This window comes from Epinephelus lanceolatus, chromosome 23 (assembly GCF_041903045.1).
Source record: "Epinephelus lanceolatus isolate andai-2023 chromosome 23, ASM4190304v1, whole genome shotgun sequence".
Classification (NCBI taxonomy): domain Eukaryota; kingdom Metazoa; phylum Chordata; class Actinopteri; order Perciformes; family Serranidae; genus Epinephelus; species Epinephelus lanceolatus.
This window is the reverse complement of record NC_135756.1, coordinates 16,263,693-16,287,530: the sequence shown is the minus strand read 5'-3', so window position 1 is coordinate 16,287,530 and position 23,838 is coordinate 16,263,693. Positions and strand designations below refer to the sequence as shown.

General features: G+C 41.5%; 1 protein-coding gene across 1 annotated transcript in view; it reads right to left on the bottom strand.

Moving 5' to 3' along the window:
• The window catches only part of plxna4 (plexin A4), a 322,421-nt gene that overhangs the window by 70,198 nt on the left and 228,385 nt on the right, over positions 1-23,838 (bottom strand). Inside the window, exons 7-12 of the mRNA XM_078165425.1 lie at positions 21,874-22,027; positions 18,410-18,509; positions 18,063-18,177; positions 5,246-5,446; positions 4,279-4,375; positions 2,307-2,497 (exon numbers count right to left, since the gene is read on the bottom strand). Of these exons, the coding sequence (XP_078021551.1) occupies positions 2,307-2,497; positions 4,279-4,375; positions 5,246-5,446; positions 18,063-18,177; positions 18,410-18,509; positions 21,874-22,027 (858 nt within the window). The remainder of the gene's footprint in view (positions 1-2,306; positions 2,498-4,278; positions 4,376-5,245; positions 5,447-18,062; positions 18,178-18,409; positions 18,510-21,873; positions 22,028-23,838) is intronic.

Here is a 23,838-nt window from a genome sequence, read left to right as displayed (position 1 = left end):
CATCTGGGCATCTTTCCATCCATCCTTCCTTTGCATCCTCTTATCCTTCATCTCGCTGACCCTTATCCCTTCTGCTATTGCCCCTTTTATATGTCTTGTACAGGTCAAGTCCATTTGCCTCACATGGTGTCAGTGGTTTTCAGGAGCATGCTGGGTTAAGTGGGGGTTTGCGTGACCATCTGTGCGGGACTGATAGATAACCAGCAAGAATAAGGATAATTTATCCTTCTCTGGATGTAACATGGACTATCCTAGTGTTTGTATTTTCACATTGAGATTAAGATGGAAGTAAATTCAAAATAAGCACTGGCTCATTTACAGTTTTAAGAGTAGACATCTGAAAAGGCCTAACAAATAACTGCTGTTATTGTGATTCTAGTGCAGAATTTTGTGCATTGACACGTGGTTGACCGGAGCATTGGTGCCCTTCGCACTTGGCATGTTTTATTTTGAGAGGCTTCTGCCTGTCTGGGAGATCCGATGTCGACCTTCTTGATGCTTCTGAATAACAGGCACACTTTGTCTGACTATTGTCTGGTGACCCGATGACAGAGTAGGGCTGGGAAATATGGCATATAAATAAACGCATTTTAAAAATCATATCTCTATATTTTGAGATCTCAATGAAAAAATACTGTAATTATAAAGTTAAATAAAGCACTGTTACAATAAAGATAAATAAAGTGCTGTTATATAAAGTTAAATTAAGCACTGTTATAATAAAGATAAATAAAGTACTGGTATGATAAAGTGAAAGTAAGTACTGTTCAATAAAGATAAATAAAGTACTGTTATTATAAAGTACTATTGTAATTAAGATAAATAAAGTACTGTTATTATAAAGTACTATTGTAATTAAGATAAATAAAGCACTGTTATAATAAAGTTAAATAAAGTACTGTTATTATAAAGTACCATTGTAATTAAGATAAATAAAGTACTGTTATTATAAAGTACCATTGTAATTAAGATAAATAAAGTACTGTTGTAATAAAGATAAATTTAAGTGCTGTTACAGTAAAGTTAAATAAATAACTGTTATAATAAAGTGAAATTAATTACTGTCATAATTAATATCAACAAAGTACTGTTATCATAATGATAGCTAAAGTAATATTACAATAAAGTTAAATGAAGTACTGTTATAATAAATTTAAATTAAGTACTGTTATCATTAACTTCATTAAAGTATTGTTACAAAAAATGAATCAAAGTGGAAACCACTGGTGCTTTTATTCTGAAGTACCTGCCTCGTCTCAGGTCGTTACTATTGATGTTTTCAATGTAAACGTGAAGCTTCTGGTCCACGGTTAGCTGTTAGCAGTTAGCGGAAAGTTTAACCATTACAGAGGCGCCCTTAAACATGAGGCTTTATTCATTGTGAGTAAGAAACAAACTAGCAGCTCCCCAGTTCAGAAATCAATAATATTTGCAAGTTGTTCGCGAAATGAGACTAAACAGTCGCGGGCTGGACCTCTGCATGTACAAAAACACGCACCTCGTCTGCTCACACATGATAGGCCAGGAGAGAGCGGTCTGGATTGGAAAGTGGGGAGTGTGTGTCTTTTTTGTGTGTGTGGAAGTGGGAGAGAGCCACAGGAAAGACCATGAGAACCCAACTGCCAGAAGCAAGTATCATGTCAACATACACTCGATGTTTGTGACATGGTAATTTTATACATCCCATGTGGAACAATCGGATATAATCATTATATCCCATGTAGCCCACCCCTATGACAAGAGGATCTGAATAATGGAGGAGAGACACTGTACAGGGCTGAAATGTTTGCTCTGTACTTCAAGGCTTTGGTATGTCTCTATCCATACCAGTGTGCTGTGCCAGAGGTTTCTCCAAATTCAGATATGTGTTTCTATACATATATATTCAAGTAAGACAAACTGAGCTTCACTGAATTGATTTCATTATTCATCAAAATGAAGACTGACATGAGTAGTTTTTCCACATCAATTGTACTATCATTATGGTTCAAACTTCTGATGAGAGAGATTTGTAAGTGCATTGTGAAAGGGTGTAAAATATATCTTTCCTCACAAATGCTGTCAGACTGAATAGCTTGTGGTGACTCACAGCCTCTGCCATTATGTTGAAATGATCAACTGCCACACTGTCTCGGAGGTGATGAGTACAAGTATGCTCCCATCAGTGCCCTGTAATTATTTGTGTGTGTGCATGTATGGCCTTTGAGGTAAAAGCCATTAATGTTGGCATTGCTTGGCTTGTGCATAAAGTATGGACTGAATGTGCAGACATATGTGATGCATCCGTGTCCTGGTGTGTGTCGCACCTGTGTGATTCGTGGGTGGGTGCACTTGCTGTTGATGCCGTTGTGCTCCAGCCACTGGTTCTCAGGGTGGGGGCAATGTTGTTTGAGGGTGCAGCGGTTCTCTCCTTTACACCAAACACATCCGAACAGCGGGTCTGCCTTCAGACACAAACCGCAGCTTCCACGCTGGGCGTCGCACTTGTACAGATGGACTGTGCAGGAGGAAGGAAAGAGACAGAGAGGAGCAGGGAGAGAAAACAAGGGGGAAGGGAAGGAAGAAGGTAACGACAGAGGGAGAAAGAGTGTTGAGCAACCTTTGTACAAATGATTACAGAACAGCAAATGCATGCAAATTTATTTTGCGAAAAAGCCTCTAAAATGACGGACAAACACTTCAGAACACACAACAAACTAAAATTTGGGTTGTTTACCCAAATCTCTCAGTGTCTGTCAGCTGCTGTTTGAATATGCGAACAACAAACTGAGCATTTTCAGAGCAACATTCGTTGATCTCTGTCTCATTATTTCTTCATCTATCATCATCTCTATATACTCCCTCCCTCTGTCTCGCTTTGAGTTTCCTACACTGCTGCCTCTCGCCTCTGCTCATTCACCACACATTTAACATATCATCTCCATGGCAACGGGCCAGCCATTTTCTTTTTAATTGCCATTAGATGCATGTGTGATCTGTCCATCAAATGATGCCCTAGGAGCTGCTTCCTGCGCAGGCAAACAAAGGTAGGAAGATGGCAGAGGAGGACTCTCCAGTTCAAGCATCGCCCTCTCTATCTCTAACTTTTGTTGCTTCTTTGATTTTACACTTATGCTCAAGGATATGTTTTGTTACTTGACTCAGACACATGCACCACCACCACAAACCCACACAAATACTGTACAAACTTTGCCTCACAGCACAGTGTCATGTTGGCATATCATCCATATTTTAACAATATGTTTCTTACGCCTGACTCCGCTGCCTTAGGTCAAAATGAGTTGTTTTCCTGTCAGAGAACTACAACCCCCAGCGTGCCGCTGATTTCCTGCCCCAGCATGGATCACTCACAGTCTTGGATCACCAGTGGCCAAACTGAATCAAGCTCAGCAGCTGAAAGCTGAGAGCTTAAAAATTCAGCACTGAGCTGTCATTCCACATATACCATGAGTGGATGGAGAGCTGGACAGAAATGAATATGAGATGCAGCAATAAATATCAAATGCTACCTATTTTAATAGTAATAATTTAGCTTTGCTTGCTTAGATACATAATTCCACCTTTAATTTTTGTTATTGTTGGTTATTTATTAGTAATTTTCCAGCTGGATCTACATGTTTTTCCATCACCACTCTTCTGAAATGTCTGCCAGTAAAGCACATTGAATTGCTGAGATGAGAAAAATGAAATGAACGGTGGAGAGCGGCACTGGCGACAGAGATGGATAGATTGCCAAACTCCCAGAGAGGTGTTGACAGAGCAAATAAGAGAAACAGCTGAGAAGAAATAATGTTTGTGAGGAGGCAAGAAAATGGAATTTAGAGAGTTGAGATGAGACAGACGGACGATGGCGGAGTGTGGGAGAGACAGACGGACAAATGGAGCGGGACGCGAGGGGGAAAGAGACCTACAGAAGGAGAGCGTAAGAGAGGATGTGTTAAAGTTAACCACTCTACATGGCAACATCAGGGGACGGATGCTGCACCTCAGCACACCGCCCGCCTGTTGCCATGGAGACCGGCTCCAAGGGCAACAATGTGGAAGCAGCAGCTTTACTGTGTGTTTGTGTCTATATGTGTGTGTGTTTAAGTGAGAGTTTATGAGACTATGTCGACTGTATGTGCGCGCGTGGTTTCGTGTGATACTGCGAGAACTATGGGAAGAGCTGATATGGATTCATACGTGTGTGCGTCTGTGTGTGTGTGTGTGTGTGTGTGTGTGTGTGTGTGTGCACAAGCGCTTGAGTGTGCGCATGCTCGTGCCTCTGTGCGTGCTCACCTTTGTTGTGGGCGGGGTTGTCGATGCTGAAATCTCCGTTCCAGATGACGGTCAGCTCCACGGGAAGACTGCTCATCTCCATCCCATCATAGAAATACTATCACCATGGCAACCAGAGAGGGGAAGAGGGAGAGACGGGGAAGAGAGTATGAGAGAGAGAAGCTGTTGAGCTACTTTAAACTGTCTATTATCTCCAAGTCCAAAAGCCTCTGGTATAACAATACTCCTTTGAATGCAAAATGCATCGCCAGCAGGTGGCTGGAGACACGGTGAATACACACATGAACTCACACACACTGAATTCACAAACACACACACTCTACACAGCAGAGAGCTTTCAAAGACGAGATTATTTTTCATTTGTTTCTGTAACACTAGCAGCATGGATGGGTTGGTGCTAGAATCATAATTTTCCGCTAAATTACAGTTTCCCTTCTTCACTGCTCCATCAAAGTACAATATTTGGATTGTGCTGTGATTAAACACACAAATCCTGCAGACATCTCCACACACAGACACTGACACACACACACACACACACACACCCAGAGTGATGAAGATAGACAGGAAGATGAGATGTTATTGTATCAACAGACGATTAGCATCAAGACCAGCATAAAGCCTTTTTCATGCTAGTCTTTCATTGCTGTCAATGTATTATTCAGTCAGCGAATGGAGCACGATCGCTGGGATGGCTGTGCGGGAGAGACAAAGTCAGGCCCTTGTCTCATCTACCCACTGCGTGGCTAGAAGCAGAAAAACCCTCAACTGGAATCTGTGTGTGTGTGTGTGTGTGTGTCTGTATATGTTTATGAGAGTATGAAAAAATATTATGGTCACTTTTATAGGAAAACTTTATAGAAATGGGGCGTTTTTATAGAGATTGTGTTGGTGTGTGGGTGCATAGTGGTCAACGATGATAGCTTAGGCAAGTAAAACACACACGCATGCACACACTCATCCTCACCGATGTGTTCTGACACTGCACTGAGGAGCTGTTGAAGCGCAGGGCGGGAACCCTGTGCTCGTTTCCCTGGATGGTCAGCAGACACTCGTACCCCCTCTGTCCAGACTGCGGCTGGGGGAGGTTCTTGGCCCGTAGGGTGATGGGCTTTACCACGTTGACTGGCACCAGGATCCTGTCTGCAGGCAGCAGCTGGGGACACCCCTGGAGGAGAGAGGAAAAGAGAAAAGAGGATAGCATGTTACTCTATGTCTTCTAATCAGGTTTAATGCTTAATTGCAATTAGTTTAATGTTACTCCGGGAGATCCTGCAATGTCATTTTGCACCTGAGTGTTATTAGAAATGCAGTTTGCCTGCGCCCGAGGTACAAATTGAAGTACAGCACTCCTTAATAGATTTGAACATAAGAAGGGATAAATGTTAGGACATTTTTTAGGACACTTCTAACTTCTGCAAGCACACTGACGACAACAAACCATTTGAGTTCCTCTGTCACACATGTAAATCTGGCCCTTTGCATGCCAGTCTTTGTATGCAAAGGACTGGGCTATCAGATCTTATCAAGTAGCAGATCACCCTGTACTTCACCAACATTAGTTTAATTATATGAAATAGCCACTTCAGTGTGTGCCCATTCAGTGTTTCTGTGCTTTTATTGTGATCATGCCTGCTAGGTTGAGATCAGCTGAGTCTCTTGGTTAGACAGTCCTAAGACCTGCTCACATTCACTATGAGTGAAGGGCCAGCTCAACAGGTACTCCATCGTCATTACCCGTAGGACAGGAGCATTAATGATACACTGAAACAGACACTTGTACAGAAACGATATGAGCTCTCGGTTTGTATTTGTATGTTGATTGTAGCTTGCATGTTTTTGTTAATGGAGAAGAGATGTCACTGATGGATCAAAAATGAGGTTGACTTCTGCCTGTGCAGCAATTAAGCAAGAATGAGTGACAGAGAGTGAGAGAGGGGGGGTGAGTCACTTAGCAATTGGAGGTCTAAAATTAACAGCCAATCAATTCAGGTGTGAGTAGCTGGCTAAATATAGAGCACCTCTGACTTCCCTGAAAGATGAAGAGGAGAAGACAGAGGGGGAGGACATGTGAGCAAGGGGTAGAGATGGACAGAGAGAAGAAAAGGAAAGACAAACAGAGGAGGACAAGAGGTAAAAAAAAAGCAATGGCAAGAACAGGAAAGTGACTGACAAGCAGAAGTAAAAGGTGAGGAGGGAGGTAAAGGAGGGTAAAGATAGTAAATAGAGAACAGCACTTCCCTAAACTGTTTCATGTTTTCGCTGAAGAGCGGTGGATAGAGAGAGAGAGAGCGAAATAGGCAAAATGAGAGAGGAACAACAAAAGGAACAGAGTAACTGAAAAAGGCAAAAAAATACCATTAAGCATATGCGACAGGAGGAGCTTTAGCATGTCAAAGAGGCAGAAGGAAAGAGGGTGAAAAGAAGGAGAGCAGATAAGGTGAGCCCCCGCATGGATGGAGCTGGGGGGGAGTGAAGCATAGCGCACGTTGAACTGGGTGATAACACTTGTTTGAAGTTCATTAAAAGCCACTTGATTGGGTTAGGCTGAGTGACTGACTGGATGGCTGCGTGGTGAGAGAGAAGGGAACGCTCTGTGACACTATTCACAAAGTCATTATAGATAAATGACAAACAGGGTGAGTGAGTTCAGTGGTGGAGGAGAGGAAGGAAGAGGTGGTGCGTGTGTGTGTTTGCTCTTCCAAATCTCATTTTCCTAAGAACGAAGGGTCGTATTTGGAGTATGAAAATGAGTGGGAGAGCAAAGAGAGATGCCATCCATTTTTAATCACATCTCTTCCAGTTAATACACTTGAACAATAGGGACAATAAATTTGATCTGGTTTGTGGAAATGAAGGCATGGGAGGCACCGGAGTATGACCTAACATGGCGACTTAAGCTGAATCTTGAAGACACAGATCTACACTGATAGTGGCATATGGTGATAGGATTGTGCACATGCATACATACACCCACAGCATCACAACTAAAATGCACTGGAGTGTTTGAAACCCTGAACCCAAATACTGACAGTAAAATACTTCCTTATACATGCGAGCACATTTAAGGTTAGTGCTGCATGCAGAAAATATTCCAGTTTATGCCCTTATTCTAAAAAACACAATATTCCTACTGAGCTGTGTACATGGCTAATGAAAATGAATATTCCACTTATATTATGGTTTCACTGCAGCTGTGTATACTCTGATTACATGCCCCAACATGTTGTTTATCACATCAAAATATGGAAAAACAGAACAGCTGGAGCTGCTTGTGCCATTTTGTGCCTTTGCATCACAGCAGGATTTTTTCAAAGTTTTCCACGGGTGGCGAACTTGTTTGACTGTGTAAACACAACTTCCCTCTTTCATTCCTTCAACCACCATCCTGAAAAAGTCTGCGATGCGATATTTGCGCATATCCAAAAACTTGTTGATATCCAAGCCTTTCATAACATTTAAAAATTAGGTGTGTCTCCTTCCTCACCAGAAATGTGGGCTTTTATTTCAGGCGTCCATCTCTACCCCAGCCTTGCAAACGGTTGGCTACTTGGTTTGTGTACAACGCATCCATGACAACACACAGAGCTTATTGCAAACTGGCTGCTGTAAAAATCCCAATTGAGACACATGTTCCAAATGTGCTATTTTCATGTCCAAAGAATGCTCCCGAAAACCAGAATTATACCAGCATACCACATCTATCAATCTGAAAATGCTACATTTGAAAAAAAGGCCTAATTTGGAATATCCAAATAAGGGCTGAAACAATTCCTCGAGTAACACCAACAATTCAATTACTAAAAAGCCTTGAGGTAAATCCAGTAAATTATCCAGTACACATATACAGTGTGCTGTGCTTCACATGAATGGTTGTTTCTGATGCACAAGCACTTGTTACTTTTGCTGTTGATAGCCTACACAGCTGTAACGTTGATGTGAAGCGTGGATTGCAACTACGGATCAGTGTGTATTGCAAAACAGAATTAGCATAACTCAACATCTGAGTAGAAAACCTCCAGTGTATGCATCAAGTTTGCCGAACGGACCCGACACAATAAGGTACATTAACGTCTTGTTTGATTGCATTTAACCTTAATCAGTGATGGCTAGCAGAGATTCCTAACGCGTGTAAAGAATGTACGTGTATTATGGCTTTACAATGGCTAAGTAGTAACAGAAATCAGTGTGGTGGCTAACATTACCTGGCGATGTATCATGCCTATTATCCAAGTTTTGCTATAGAAAATAGCAACACAGGGAAAATAAAATGCTGTCAATTTGTTTAAGTCTGAGCTTCATACACACCCGCACCCCTTACTCACTCATTCACGCACTCACTGACACATGCAACTCCCCAATCATTCTCAGACACACACAGTAGAGAATGGAACCTAAATGCACAAATCGAGTACAGCAGGTATATCAATTTGGATTGCAATCAGTAGGGTCAGCAAGGCTTAAGGCACCCTTTAACCACAGTGAATGAGTCTAAACTACCCAGTCACAGGAACTGAAAGTACATATTTATGACGCCCAATAATAAATACCAATAAAAAAACATGAATCATGCTCTTAAGTCACAGAGTCTTACTTTGGGTAGCTTTGTGCAAAGCGTTTTTCCAAGTTTAGCTGAGCAAGAACAAATTCGTTGCTCATTTATCTCATTTCAGACTTTTATTATTTGCTCTTTTATATATTACTATTGCCCTTAAATAAAGCCAAAGTAATTTAATTAAAACACAAAGTATTTCTTATCCAATTACTCGATTAATCGGCAGAATAATCGACAGAATACTCGATTACTAAAAGAATCTATAGCTGCAGCCCTAATTTAAATGTAATATGCGGTTTACATGACCCGTATCAAATTCAGAATACTGTCATATTCTGAATAATACAGGGATATCTGTATGCACGTAAAAGTAGTCAGTGACACCACACATGTGCGCGCATATGCATGCAAACATAAACTACATACACCACAGCCTTGGAATCTCATTACAGCATAAGATAAACGCCGCAAGTCAGAGCCAGACAGCATTTCTTGCATCATCTGCCTTTATGACAACATGTTAAGGAGATAGAAAACTTCAAAAAGCAAATCCCAACAGCTGCTGACTACACACACACACACACACACACACACACACACACAAACACTGTCTACACTATTTCACCATTTCATTAGCACCTTCTACTGACATTAGAGTAATTTAACAGCTACGCTCCGAATAAACATGTACTGTAGTCTCAGGTAAATAATCCAACATAGTAACACATCAACACACTCTTTCACACATCCAAGACAGGTTTATTTAAACCCATACACTAAAGTCATCTGTCCTGTAATTGTGAAGCAGCCTTCTCACACTTGTACAGATTATGGCTGTTCAACATCAGTACAATCTAAATTCTCACCCATTCCAAGTTTTGTGACAGAAGAAGCAGCAGATAAATAAAAACAGAAACCAGATGCCTCATTTACTTCAATAACAATGAAAAATTCATAATGTGGCAGGGAATCCACAAACAAGCAAGTGTGTACGCTGTTGGTACGGTGTGTTGTTTCTCCGACTTAGCTCTGATTTTCCTGTTTGTATGTATACATACACACTAATATAACACACTGTGATGGTTGCCAGCAGGCCCTGAGGCCAAGTGGGCTTTCAGAGGTTTGGACAAACACACGTGTATTTCCTAGTTGGCTACTGACACCGGCGGTGTTGGCAGTGATGCTCGCTGTCGCCTGGTAAGATTCATGTCAACATTTAGGCTGATCTAATGTCAGTGCGTTTATTTCCGCTCCCCACCCTCTCGACACCCAACAACTGAAGTGCAATAAATAACAGAGGAGCAAATGCAAATCACAGATACATGCACATAAACCATATACTTCATGTACACACACACATATATCCCCATAAATATGCACATCCTGTAGCTGTGCACCATCACACACAAGATGAGAATTTCACGAGTCTTCACTTCATCAGGCTGCATATTGTTGACTGCTTGAGTCTTAACAACAGGAAGAGGAAGATAATCTTACAAACCTGCACAGATTTAACCAAAACTACGTACATGGGTACTAGTAGAGGTAGGTGGGAATTGTTTTTGTTATAGAGCTGCAACTATTAACTGATTAATTAATTACCTGTCAACCGTAATTGACTGATTGATCAGCTTGAGAAAAAAAGTTCTTCAATTCTAGCTTCTTAAATGTGAATATTTTCTGGTTTGTGGACAAAACATGACATTTGAGGACGTCATCTTGGGCTTTGGGAGACAATGATCAACATTTTTTCTTTTACCATTTTCTGACATTTTATAAACCATACCATGAATCAATTCATCAAGACAATAATGGATTAATAGACAATGAAAATATTCTTTAGATACAGCCAGGGGTGGGTAGTAACTCAGTACAAATAACGCATGTGAGTAAAAAAGTATTTTTATTAAGAAGCTAATACTTTTCATATTCCAGTTTTTAAACTGCACTTATTTACTCAAGTATATTTTTGAGCCAGTAATCTACTTTTTACTTCATTACATTAGCCATTGATACCTTCCCTACTTATCCTGTTAGGGGTCACGGGGGATGGAGCCTATTCCAGCTGACATTGGGCCTGTCCTGGGTGTACCCTCCCTCTGGCCCAATGTCAGCCTATTCCAGCTGACATTGGGCCAGAGGGAGGGTACACCCAGGACAGGTTGCCAGACTAGCGAAGGGCTTACCTACAGAGACAGACAACCAACCATTCACGCTCACATTCACACCTACGGCCAATTTAGAGTCACCAATTAACCTACATGTCTTTGGACTGTGGGAGGAAGCCGGAGTACCCAGAGAAAACACACACTGACACAGAGAGAACATGCAAATTCCGCACAGAAGTGCTCCCCCAACCTGGGTAACCCTCTTGCTGTGAGGCAAGGCAACACTGTGCCGCCACCTTCCCTACTAGTCTGCTCTAAATGCGAGATATGCATATGAGAGCGCATGAGAAGCTCCTCAACTGCAGATGCCAAGTTTCCAGCTGACTGGAAGAAAAAGAAGCATGACCATGTCTTTTGACCACAATATGATGATGACAGAGCAAAACCCAGAACATTAGGCAGCTTCCAGCAACAGTCCCTAACCACGCCCGGCCACACTTTTAATATCATAATCCAATGGACAACAGTGTCATGACAAAGTGCTTGGTGTGGCTTACAAAAACTCTGAGATCTCCACTTTTAAAACCTCCTTTTCTAACTTCGGGGAGCACACTGATGTGAGGTGCACATACTGCTGTGAAAATGTAGTTAGCTAGCTAACTTAAGCAATGTTAGATGTTAGTTTTCACGTGTAGAGCTGCAACTAATAATTATTTTCATTACTGGTTAATCTGCAGATTATTTTCACAATTAAATCGATACATCATTTAGTCTGTAAAATGAAAACAAATGTGAAAAAAAAGCTCATCACAATTTCCCAGAACCCAAAGCAATGATTCCTTTTTTTTCTTTTGTCCAACCAACAGTCCAAAACCAAAAGGTTTTTCATTTACTATCATAAATGACAAAGAAAAGCAGCAAATTCTCATGTTTATGAAGCTAAAACCTGCAAATGTTTGACATTTTTGCTTGAAAAATGACACACAATTAATCAATTATCAAAAGAGGCCCAGATATGTTTTATTTCCAGTGATTAATCGCTTAATTGACTAATCGCTGGAGCTCTACTCATGTGTAACAACAAGTGCTGTTTTTCATAATTTTGTACTGGCCCATGCACCCTTTTAAAATTCAAAGTAATTTGTACTTTGAGTAACTGATCAACTAGGTACTTTTTACTTTACTTGAGCAGGTTTCCTAAATGTGAATTTTCACTTTTACTTGAGTCATTTTTTTATGGGAGTAAATGTATTTTTATTTGAGTATAGATTTTTAGTACTGTACCCACCACTGGTTGCAGCCTTTTGTAATTTGGGTGAAACAACCCTTTAATATACATATTTTTTTCCTGGCTAAAGAAAGAGATGGCAGTGAATGAGAACAAAGACATAGAACAAGCTAGTTTATTCATGTGTTTATGCGTCTGTGTCTTTGTGTGGAGATGTGAACTTCAGTGACAGCCCTGTCGTCATGTAATCAAGGACTTGCACTAAAGCACTAGAAAGAGAAAAGTACCTGTCAATAGCATGACTCATCATAACCACATAATAAGCTCTGACTTCTGAAAACCAAGTTGGCGCGTCTCCTTTTTTTATCTATATAATTATCTTCCATTCTTCCTCTCTCCATCACTGACTCATTGTTTTCTCTGACCTCACCTCTGTTTCATGCCTCATCCCTCCTTCATTTACCGCTCGCTGAGCCCAGCCTGTGCTCTCCATCCCATCTAGCTCACTGACCCTTCTCATTTCTCTTATATGCTCCTTCTCACTGATTCTCTCTCCCCCTCTTTCCTGACTTCTTTTCTTCTTGGGGACCTACTTAGATCTGATAATTAGAGGCTGGTGGGAGGTGTGAAGGGTGGAGATAGGCAGAGTGACAGAGAGTAGGCAGCGGAGTGGGAACTGTGAATGTAAAAGCCCTTGGCATAGTTTGAAGCAAGGCAGGAGGGAGGGTGAGAGCGAGAGAGAGAGGGCCATAATTATAGCAGTGTAAGGTGTGAAGATGAAGAGGATCTTCAGTTTTCATACACTACACGTACACACTCTCTCTCTCACACACACACACACACACACACACACCTTGTGGTTACCAAGAGCTCCCCTTAACTGGCCTTTGTTTTATCGTCTCCTACAGAGCCTCGGGCAAAGACACACTCCTGCTTTCTCTTCATTTTCCCTCGTTCCCTGCTGATCCTCACCTTGTTTCAATCCCGCAGTTCAGTCCTCACCTTAACTTTTTCCCCCCCAAATACCACTCCCTGGTCTCTTACTGCATCTCTGTCCTTGCTCTTAAAAGGGAACACCACCTAAATTAAAAATTCCAATATGTTGCTTCCGTGGTGTAACTAAGTTCAAACCGTTTGCGAACATGAGCTTCTCACTTTCAAAGTAAGAGACCAGAGGTAAATCTTAAACATGTGATGTCATGAAGTATTAGTTTGGAGCTGCTCCACAGACAATGAATGGGAGAATGATTTTGTGATTTTGTTTTCCTTTTTATACCCAAATGAGCATTTTTCTAATGTAATGCCCTCAGTTGTGAAACAGAAAATGCACCCGTGTACTCAAAACATTCCCCTGGGTGCTCTCAGTGTCATCTATAACATCTTTCACCATTCAGTCGTTGGCTTTCCATCCAACTATAGTGCAAAATGTGAGTGAATTTTCATAAAATCTGCAAAAGAAAATGACGAATATTGGGAGATGGTTCACCAAGATAAGATGTAGGTGGCACCAATTCAAATCCATATTCCGAAATCCCAAATACTTCCACATTGCTGATTTATTCCAGAGAAAATAACATTATCCTCATCATCTTTCTCTTGACTGCTCGCCATCTACCTGCCACTGTTTGATGCTGACACAGACTTTCAAAATAAAAGCGTATCCTAAAGATGATGATATAGATCGGTGTTTTCACTTTGCATTGACGACAATGGATCGTTGTTCATTTAATCAATTATTGCAGATCGATGGATTGTTACACCCCTACTTTTTGACTATCTTTGAAATGACATGTATGAATTTTGCAAATGGCTGTAGCTCCCCTTTAAAGGAACACCGCAATTAACAACTTGGGTTTTTCTTCTGTAACTGTGTTTCTCATCATTTCTATTGGTTATAATAACACTCCTCTCACTAAACTAATTGCTGAAATCTGAGAACAAAGCGACCGTGCAACAACGTCTTTCGAAGGTCAGCTGGATTGTAAACAAACAGTTCAGCCAAACAGGTGTCTAAACTACTTTATTTAAAAAGTAAAAACAAAAGTTAACCTGAAATGTCGGTAATAATCCTCCATTACACAATGTCATGGCACAACTATGGTAAGGACAGTAGTTTGTGTGTAAACTGTGATAATTTCAACAGACAGTTTCTAGGTTTCAATGTTGGGGCAGCTGAGTGGCATTATGAAGCTCTTCAATCTTTCACTTAAGTATCTTTTCTAAATAATTTTCCTTCCATTTTGTTCATTAGCTTCTATTCTCAGTTTTGACACGGCCCTTTTGTCTTTCCTCTGCAAATCCTCAATGGACTCCTCAGCAGTCAGCACTTGTGTATGACATTGATTTGTCTATGAATCGAACCAAAGCAACCCTCTCTGTACCATTCCTGTCTAATATTGGCAACTAACAGCTATTACTGCTGGCAGTTAGCTTCTTTAATAAAATTATCTTGATCCCTTGATCAATAAGTTCCTGGTAAATAAACTCCCAGGCATCGATCACCACCGCAGTCAAGAGTAACTAATGCAAGGATGCCAGCGTGGGGTGGTGATATTTATTCAGTAACATTAATATTTTGGTGTGTTTTGTATCTTTTTACCAGCTGCATATATTACGGAAAGGCTTGGCAACAGTTCAAGATATGAGCATGCTGTGTTGTAGACAGAAGAAGAAAGGGTAATATCCTCCTGTGGTTTTTCATCAGACAAAGAGAACAGGAAGTGTCCTCTGTTTCAGTGGCTTTAGGTAAGGCTATGTGTGTGCTTTAGGGATGTGGGTGCAGTTAGAAAAAGTAATAAATATGCAGGATCATAAAAATACTGTTTATATAATAAATGCAGCAGTAGTGGTCAAGAATAACTTTTGCCTATTTATTCAGAGTACCCAAGTGAAGCTACATGCATGTTCTTTGTCAGTGAGTGAGGCTCATCAGAGCGGCTAAGTCCTTGAGATGTGTGGAGGGCAAACAGGGAAGTGGCCTTGGTTAATGTGCCAACAGGCAAACGTCTGATCTGTGTGCCCATATCATTGCTGGCATGAATAAAAAGGCACCCACTGTACGCCCAGGCCTGGCTTTAACTCTGTCCTGCCATGCATACTAACAACAAGCTCAACCAGTAGGGAGATTTGCCTGGCCTCGATCATTAGCATAGCGTTAAGGGATTATTCAGATCACTGCCTGAAATCCCTTAATTGTAATAGTACACAAAAAAGTCATCTGCGGCAGAAAGAGGCCATCCCATTCCACAGAGCAAAGTTGACTTGTTGCCTATCCTGAAATTTGGGAATGAATCTACGGTTCGTTGTGCGTGTGCCTGCATGTTCTTAAGTTTGTGTGTGTGTGCGTAAATCATTAATTCGAAATGGCATACCACAAATCTGGCTGCAGATACACGACCTTGGATTTGAGGGGTTAATTAAAAGCAAATTAAAAGTCATTAAGCCTGCAAAACACCTGCTTATTCTGAAACAACACGTCAAAAAATGGGATGTCATTAATGTGCTAATACCAAATCCCCCTTCGCTTTATTTGTGGTTTTCTTTTAGTCAGCAACACAATAGCAGAGGATTCACACATTATTATCCTCAGTCAATATTGACCACCAGCCCCCAAGTTAATTGGAAAAGTAAACCTGCAAAGACTCAGGCTTGGGCCTGACTAAGCAGAAGGTTCAAAAGGATAATGAAAACTGCGGAAAAAGAAAATAATATTGTCTGTGCAGGTTGAATGGCTCGGGGGAAACATGGGTGGAATAACACAATTGAGAGCAGACTGCTCATCAAAGGAGGCAATCTGGCTAAGCTTGTCCCTGCCCGTCGTGCAGCGTCTGCCAACCCAGACATGAACACTAGTGATCTTCATCATAGCTCACCTCAGGCTAGGATTAACAGGCCACTAACTCCCTGTAAAAGCCTCCCCCTGAAAACTACCGTGATTTGGCAGGGTACAGGCAGGCAAAAACTGTATTCAGATAAACACACACACATAAAAATACATTGGAGCATGCGGACACACAGACATACTGTACCCACAGGCTCACACCAGAGGTTACACACATACTCGGGCACATACCCAAACCTTCCTTTACCTCCTTGCTCTGTGCTGAAGGCTGCCACTGTGTCAGTGACTCTAAATCAGAGTGAGACCTCTCTCGCAGACTGGGGAGTGTGCGGGTTGGGGGCATTTGCTGAATGTACCCCATCCAGTGAGTGGCTTGTCCTCTGCAGCAGTGCAGCCTAATTACGGTGGGCTCTGCTTCGACGGGAATAGAACTGGCTGCCAATACTATTGATAATTCACACAGACTAAGCTGTCGCAGGGAATAGGGATGGGCAAGAGGAAATGGCTCCGTTTTATTAGTTTCCACTGCCCTTTGATGTGCAGTCAAGAGCGAGACATGCCAAGAGACTCATGCCAGATGGAAGCACTACAGCTGAAAGGTGTCTCAATGCTTTTAACATAACTCTTTTTGCATGTGAAACCTAGAATGATAGCTATTAGTGTCATGTAGCCAAACATTCCCCCTCAATTTATTTCACCATGTTTTATTACTCAGCTGGCTCAGTGCGAGGAGGCCGGCTGGAGCTGGGCAGCAGTAAAAGCTATGGGATTTCTTGGACATTGTCTTACTGGGCTACAGTCTGACTGTCTTTGAACCTACAGACAGATGTGTTGCTAGAAATCTGAACCTCTTGAAAGCAGCTTAACCCTCCATTAAGGGTTTCCCTCTCCTAGCAACACCTGCAGGGGGTTTGGTGACTGAATAGACCAAATCTCAATGTTTGTTGGCACAAACTTCTGGGTGGAAAACCACCACGCCATAAATGTGAGATAAAACGGGTCTGAGCAAATGCTACCTCAACTAGTTGGTTTTTAGCCGCCTAAAAAAGACCCCCTGTATGTGTACGCTAAATTTTAGCTATATTTAGAATATTTTTACTGCTTTACCTTACTGTCAAACAGTCTTTTCTAACGGGAAACTGCAGCCTTAAAGCTACCAGACGCCATAGATAACATCAGTAATTTTACTTCACAGAACACAGGAGTTGCTGGTCTACCACTATATTCCTAATATAGCATACACTTACAATGATATTGATTTCTTTAGGTGGGTCTTTTTAGGTAGCTAAAATATGTTTGTAGCGGCATGTGTCCAGAGCAGTACATTTCTTAGCTTCCATGCTGATAGATCTGGCTTAGCAAAGACGCTAGCAAAGCAACACAGTACATACAATAGGAACAGCAGAAATGTCAGATAGGCCAGACCACAGTGTTTAACTATGTGTCTTTTAGGGCTGTAACTAATGATTATTTTCATTGTCGACTAATCTGTCGATTATTTCTTCGATTAGTCGACTAATCATTTTACTGAAAAATGTGTCAAAATGTTGAAAAATGTTGGTCTGTCTCTCCCAAACCCCAAAATGATGTCATCTAATGTCTTGTTTTGTACTCACGCCAAAGGGTTTGAGTTCACCATCATGGGAGAGTGTGTAAAACTGCCAATATTTGAACGCAAGAAGCTGAAATAAGAGTGTTTTGGGGTACTTTTATAGTACTTTTTCTATGAAAAATGACTCAAACCGATTAGCCGACTACTAAAATAGTCACATATTATTTTATTAGTCGATTAGTCATGGATAAGTCAACTAATCGTTGCAGCCTAAGTGTCTTTAAACTTTACAGTTACGGTTTAAAATGATAACAAAAATTATCAATTATGTCGTCTTCTGGTATCTATGCAATTGAAATCAATCGCCAGTTGTCTACCTGGAAGTGATTGGTGTTAGCGCAACATGACAGCAATTCGGTCTATAATTGGAGTCAATGTAAAAACAAGAAAGAGTAAAATAAAGTAAAACACTTCATCACCACCTCTGGTTTGGGACTCACCTCAGGCTTCTTGACTCTGCCCTCCTGGAAGGAACACGTCCGTGGGTCGTGGGTACAGTCATGCCTGTATTTACACCAGTGGCACTGGTAAGGACTGCTCACACATGACAGACACCTGAGTGGAGAGCAGAGAAGAGTGAAGACCGTGCTATGAATTACTGTGGAATAGCAGCAAATACACTAGAGAAGAGAAGCTCAATATGCCTACTTAGTTATGTATACAGTACAATTTCTAACAGTTTAGGAATCAATGGCAGTTGTTTCGTCAATAGGAAGGGATTAGAATTACGACAAGCTGTCTGCTAGAAGGAAGTGCTCCTGAGAGCCATGAGTAGACACAGACTTACGATTTGTGCACGCTGCAGTTGTAGAAAACAAAACTGGTGTTCGCAAACGCCAGGCCTGTCTCCTTGGACTTGAGATAGAGCTGCACAATCTGGTGGTCACCTGGTTTAAACACAACAGTCAAAATTATAGTGGTAGATGTTTTGTATTCAGGTTAAAAAAAACTGAACTCACTGCTGACAGTTTTCTTCAACTTTTCAAACAAATAGAGACAAAACAGTATTATAATGGTAATAGTTGCATGTCACAGCTACTCTTCCAGCCCGAGCAATTGGTAGACACATTTAAAGAACCCCTGCCTGTACGATAATCATTTTATTCTCTTGTTCACTTATCCTTTTTTTGGTGTCTAGTCACATTAGATTTTCCCATGAAGAAGAGATGACGGCGCTACTTTGAGCCACAGGTGCTCAGCCTGTTGCAGTGGTAGAGGCATTATCTTAAGAGAGAGGGAGAGTAGAGGGGGTTTGTTGGGTTAAGTCTCCCTAAACCTACCGCCTTACAAGAGGCTATAAAAGTTGGAGCACACGCATTTCCCTTGGGATGGAAAATATTCCCCTGGAAAAGTCTTTGAGAGTGTCTTTGACAAGGTAAAGGGGGAAGAAGATGAAACAGATACCGTGTGTGTGTGTGTGTGTGTGTGTGTGTGTGTGTGTGAGTGTGCATGAGCTTGTGCGTCATCTGTATTTGGTGTGTCCTTTTGTCTGGCCCTAATGAAGGAGTTCATGTTTAATTCAACAGCACATCCACACATCTAACTGCTCTGTCTCTACACTACCTCTGTACCTCTCCCTCTCATCCCCACTCTATCTCTACACACAGGTCTCTTTCGCTTCCTTCCACACTGCGACTCCTTCTTCTCCCCCGTGTCTCTCTCTCCATCTCCCGAACAAAGAAGGAATCATTCATCAATCACAGTAAAGCACCGCTGACAACGGATCTGTCCTAATTAGGCCACCTAAATGTTACCTTGAAGCCTGCTAACGCTATCTATCCCTCCCTCTGTCTTCACTCCATCCGTCTCTCTCCTTTCTTTTCTCTCTTTCAACCAAGCTTAGACTAATGAGTACTGGTAAAAATGGAAGATGAAAGGTTCAAGTATAGGCAAAATGTGGAATATTTTTCCTCTTCCTGAAGTATATAACTGTGTGTTTGCGGGTGTGGGAGTAGCAAAAGATGGGGGAGAAATGCTCTGTGCCTTATTTGTGTGTGTCTCAGAGTACATATTTATACATCTATGTGTGCAGCATCGCCAGCTTTACATCTGGTTGACATGGCAAACATTAAATAAATGTTTTTTAATTCCCCAAAGCACCATCAGGCTCCCTGTCAGCCTTACACGTGAACATGTGTGCTGTCTATCCGAGGATTACTTTATTGCAGTGGTGTTGTGTGTTTGTTCATGTGTCAAGCTTCTGTTCATGTGGGTGCGCTGAATAAATGAAGGCCAATTTGAATATTTGTGCTTGTGTACAGCTCCAGCCTAAAAGGTCTCACCAGTACTGTAATTTCATGATGATGTGCTCACCTTCCCTCTCTGCACATTAGTACTTATCTCGTGGTTTTGGCTCCAATATCTACAATTCATATATAACATTTTTGTAAATGGCACACAAGCAAGTATGTAAACCATTTTCTTCCAAGCGGCGGCATCCAAAAAACATCAAAAAGCATTCCTTTGTATGTAAATTTTGAAGATTATTGATGGATCACCATCTTTTTTACGTTCTATTTTCTCTTTTCATTAATTATTCATTTTGTCTTTTTCGGGAAATATGGGAGGAGATGGTATCTTCATTATCTCAATGTGAGGACACACTGAGGCTTGGTGATGAAGGATTGCCTGCCTGGGGACAGGCCTTCCCAGATGGGAGCTTTGTTCAATTAGACCGGGCTTCGCCGACCACAGAAAGGGGAGGTGAGGAGCAGGGGAATTAGAAAAAGAAAAAGAAAATATTTTCCCTCTTTTGCTTGTGGTATGAATATTGTCAAAATGTTTTAGCTGTTTGCCTCCTGAAAGGAATGAAAACAGCGACATTGTCTGTGGGGACTGTGTAATCTCCAGGCACTAAATTAACCGAAATACTGGAGTAAAAACACTTAGTTGTGCAGCTTGATATTCTCCTTTTTTTACGCAGGGGTTAACTGGGGTCCCATCACTCCCTCTGGAGCACATCCACTTTGAGGGAGGATGATAAATAGATCCCACAGCAGCCTAATAACTAATGTTCGTTCAATTACTAAACATGTCCTAGGGCAGTGCTCCGAGCCCCACAGAGTTACTGATGGCAACGGGAAAACAAAAATTCATAAAACATTCTTAGCCCTAGGACTAGCATGCCTCTGACTGAAGGGAAAACATCTAGATCAATGCCTGCTTCCCTTACAGACATGTATGTTTGTATTCAACAGGTGCTCTAATGTATCACTCTTTAAATATATTTTTCCTAATATTACATATAATGACATTTTGTCAGGCTGGGGCCCTTCTGTGTTGAGTATGCACGTTCTCCCTGTGTCAGCGTGGGTTTTCTGGCTTCCTCCCACAGTCCAAAGATATGCAGATTAGGTTAAGTGGTGACTTTAAATTGCCAGTAGGTGTGAATGTGTGCGTGAATGGTTGTCTAGCTCGACTAGGCCATTTAGTTGGACTCCTGTCCTTGTCCCAGTATACAAGCACGGAGGGGAATCGATTTATTGACCTAAGTATGTCCAACTTTGCTACGGTAGGTGGCAATATGCCCTCTTTCAGCTTGTTAGTACTGGACCTTTTTCTGGTTGACCTATTACGCCACAGACCAAACAACAAGCAAACGAGTTAGCTACACTTTAGCTAGCAGCAAACTGGTACCATGTTCGACAACTTTACAGCTCTGTACATTTCGTCCAACCAAACATGCACAGCTCTTGATGTAGATTTCGCCACGTTGTTACGAACTTCTTCTTCTATTACGCATTTAATGCTTTCGACTTCCAAGTCAAAGCCCGGGGCGGACACTGTGGAGCATGCGCCAAGTGCCTCAGCCAGTTGGGGTCTGACTGTATACATGCAGGAGTAATTCGACTCCTAGCTGCATTATCTGGGTATGTTAGTCCAACAGAAATTCAATTTAGCACGATTTCAGTTGGACGAACATGTTTACATGTATTTTAAAAGACTTAATAACTTGGACTAACACAATAAATCGTTTTTCTCCAATGTCATGTAAACTTAGATCGTCTGATGACCTGTCCAGGGTGTACCCTGCCCATTGTCAGCTGGGATAGGCTAAAACCCCCTGCAACCCTTTTAAGACAATAAGTGGTTGGAGATTCCGCCTGAGTATCACAGGTGTTGATCTTTTTGTATATGTTAATGATGCACACATCAAAACAAATGCAAACAGTGTGACATCTGCCACTGGCTGGAATGGATTGTGTGTTTCATGATCTATGGGCAAAAAGGTTACAATAGGCCCACCCTTACCTTTGTCAACAATAATGCGTGGCATCTCTTTCTCAGCAGGGGAGGAGCACTTGATTCGGTTTCCCTCCACCAAGCCGTTCATCTCAGCCAGATCCTCAAAGGTGCAATTAACACCCGCAGAAAGTTCTGGGACATTATGGGCCTCCAGCACCAACTGTAGAGGAGAGAAACATTAAGCTGTCAGTACTCTGTGCAATATAATGCTAAGTATTCACTTCACAGCAATTCCCTGAACTGTTATAAGACATATAATAGAACAACAAAATGAGCTTGAGAAAATGACCAGTAGATCTAATATTATGGTTAACCATAGCAAAAACAAAACAAAGGAATGGAGGAATCAATTAGGTTTCAGTGGCTTCATATTCATAGCAGCACACAGCATGACATTGCATTTTTTAATGCTGCCAATGGTCAGAGATAAACAAGTTAGATCCGTGCCCCAACTGTGACTACAGTGCTCAGATCCCCACATCTGTGAGGACTTCAGATCAGTTTTGGAGCCAATATGTTCTTCAGATACGACTGTAACACAATATTACTGAGGAGAAGCACAGCTGCAAGTTCTGTGCAGAGTAATGATCCATCTGCAGCGTGGTCCGTGGCCAAAGGAGCCACTGGGGGACTCTTGAATGGGAAGTTAATATATGAACAGGCATCAGATGCATCCTGCCCAGACAAATAACAATAAAACACTCTGATGCAGAAAGATATAGATTTACTTAAAACTAAAATCAGTGCCATCTTTATAGCTCTTATCTGATGGCCAAAAGCACTACTACCTTCTTGGCCACCTCCCATAATGCATGTGGCATTGATGAGCTGTATGGATTTAACATTCCGTCTCCCTAACTAAGTAAAATAAGTGATGAAAGCAGGAAGTTGAGGTCAGTGGAGGGATGAGGAGAAAATTGAATGTAGATGGCTGAAACAAAGTGCTGGATGAAAGGAGATAGAAATAGCAGGAGGTGAAGAATGGTGGAGAGGAGAAAAGTGCAGGCATACAGGCTGCTGGCCAGGCAGGGAAAAGAGGACTCTCTAGTAAACGGAGAATGCAAATCTTCCCTCTTCATTTGAAAACGCTGCGTAAGCGCTCTCTGCACCTCAGCAAAAACTGGCTTCAGGTGAAGCAGGAGGGGAAAAAAACACTGTCCTTGAATGAGAAGGGAAAAAAAGAGGGTCGTGGATGCAGGTGGAGTGGGGTCAAGACCAAAATATACATATTGATGGAAAAGCGTGTCTGCAGTGGGCCTTGGTCTGGGCATTGATTTGAGGCGCAGTCCATAGTACACTTGTGATGTGAAGCTGAAAGCTGCCTCAGCGGCAGAGAAGGGCTGACCTGCGCTGTTTTTATATTGCTGTTTAATGAAAAGACGGTGGCGTGGCTGTGAACGGATACACAGCTTCCCACGCAAGATGGACAGCACACCACCGGGCTTCCATCTCTAACACATCCTCTCTCATTCGTTGCTGACTGTACGTCTCATCTTCTTCTTCTCTCGCTTTAATTTATTTTTCCTATTTGCCGAGAATACAGCCAGACCTTGAGTTTCCTGAATTACATTTAGAGTAGTCATGGCTAAGCCTTGCCACAGCAGGGCTGCATAAATATGAAAATAACCTACTCATATAAACAGAAACAACCTCTCACACACACATACACACACACACTAACAGATACACAAATGCCCTCCTGTAGTTTACAAAACACCATATCTAATGCAGAGGATATGTGATGATGGACTGTTCATATTCCCATGGTAAGAAGAAGTCTTAGCTGCAAATGATTGGTGAGAATGTATTCAAAAGCAGATGCCATAAAAATACAGCAGAGAAGGAAATTATTTGACTTGAACTTTTAATCTACTTACATTCTTTATTTTAAAATAAGCATCAAATCAGCCTACTTAACTTAACATTTAATCTATTGTAATGTATAAAATTAGACTGTATGTGAGCCTATTA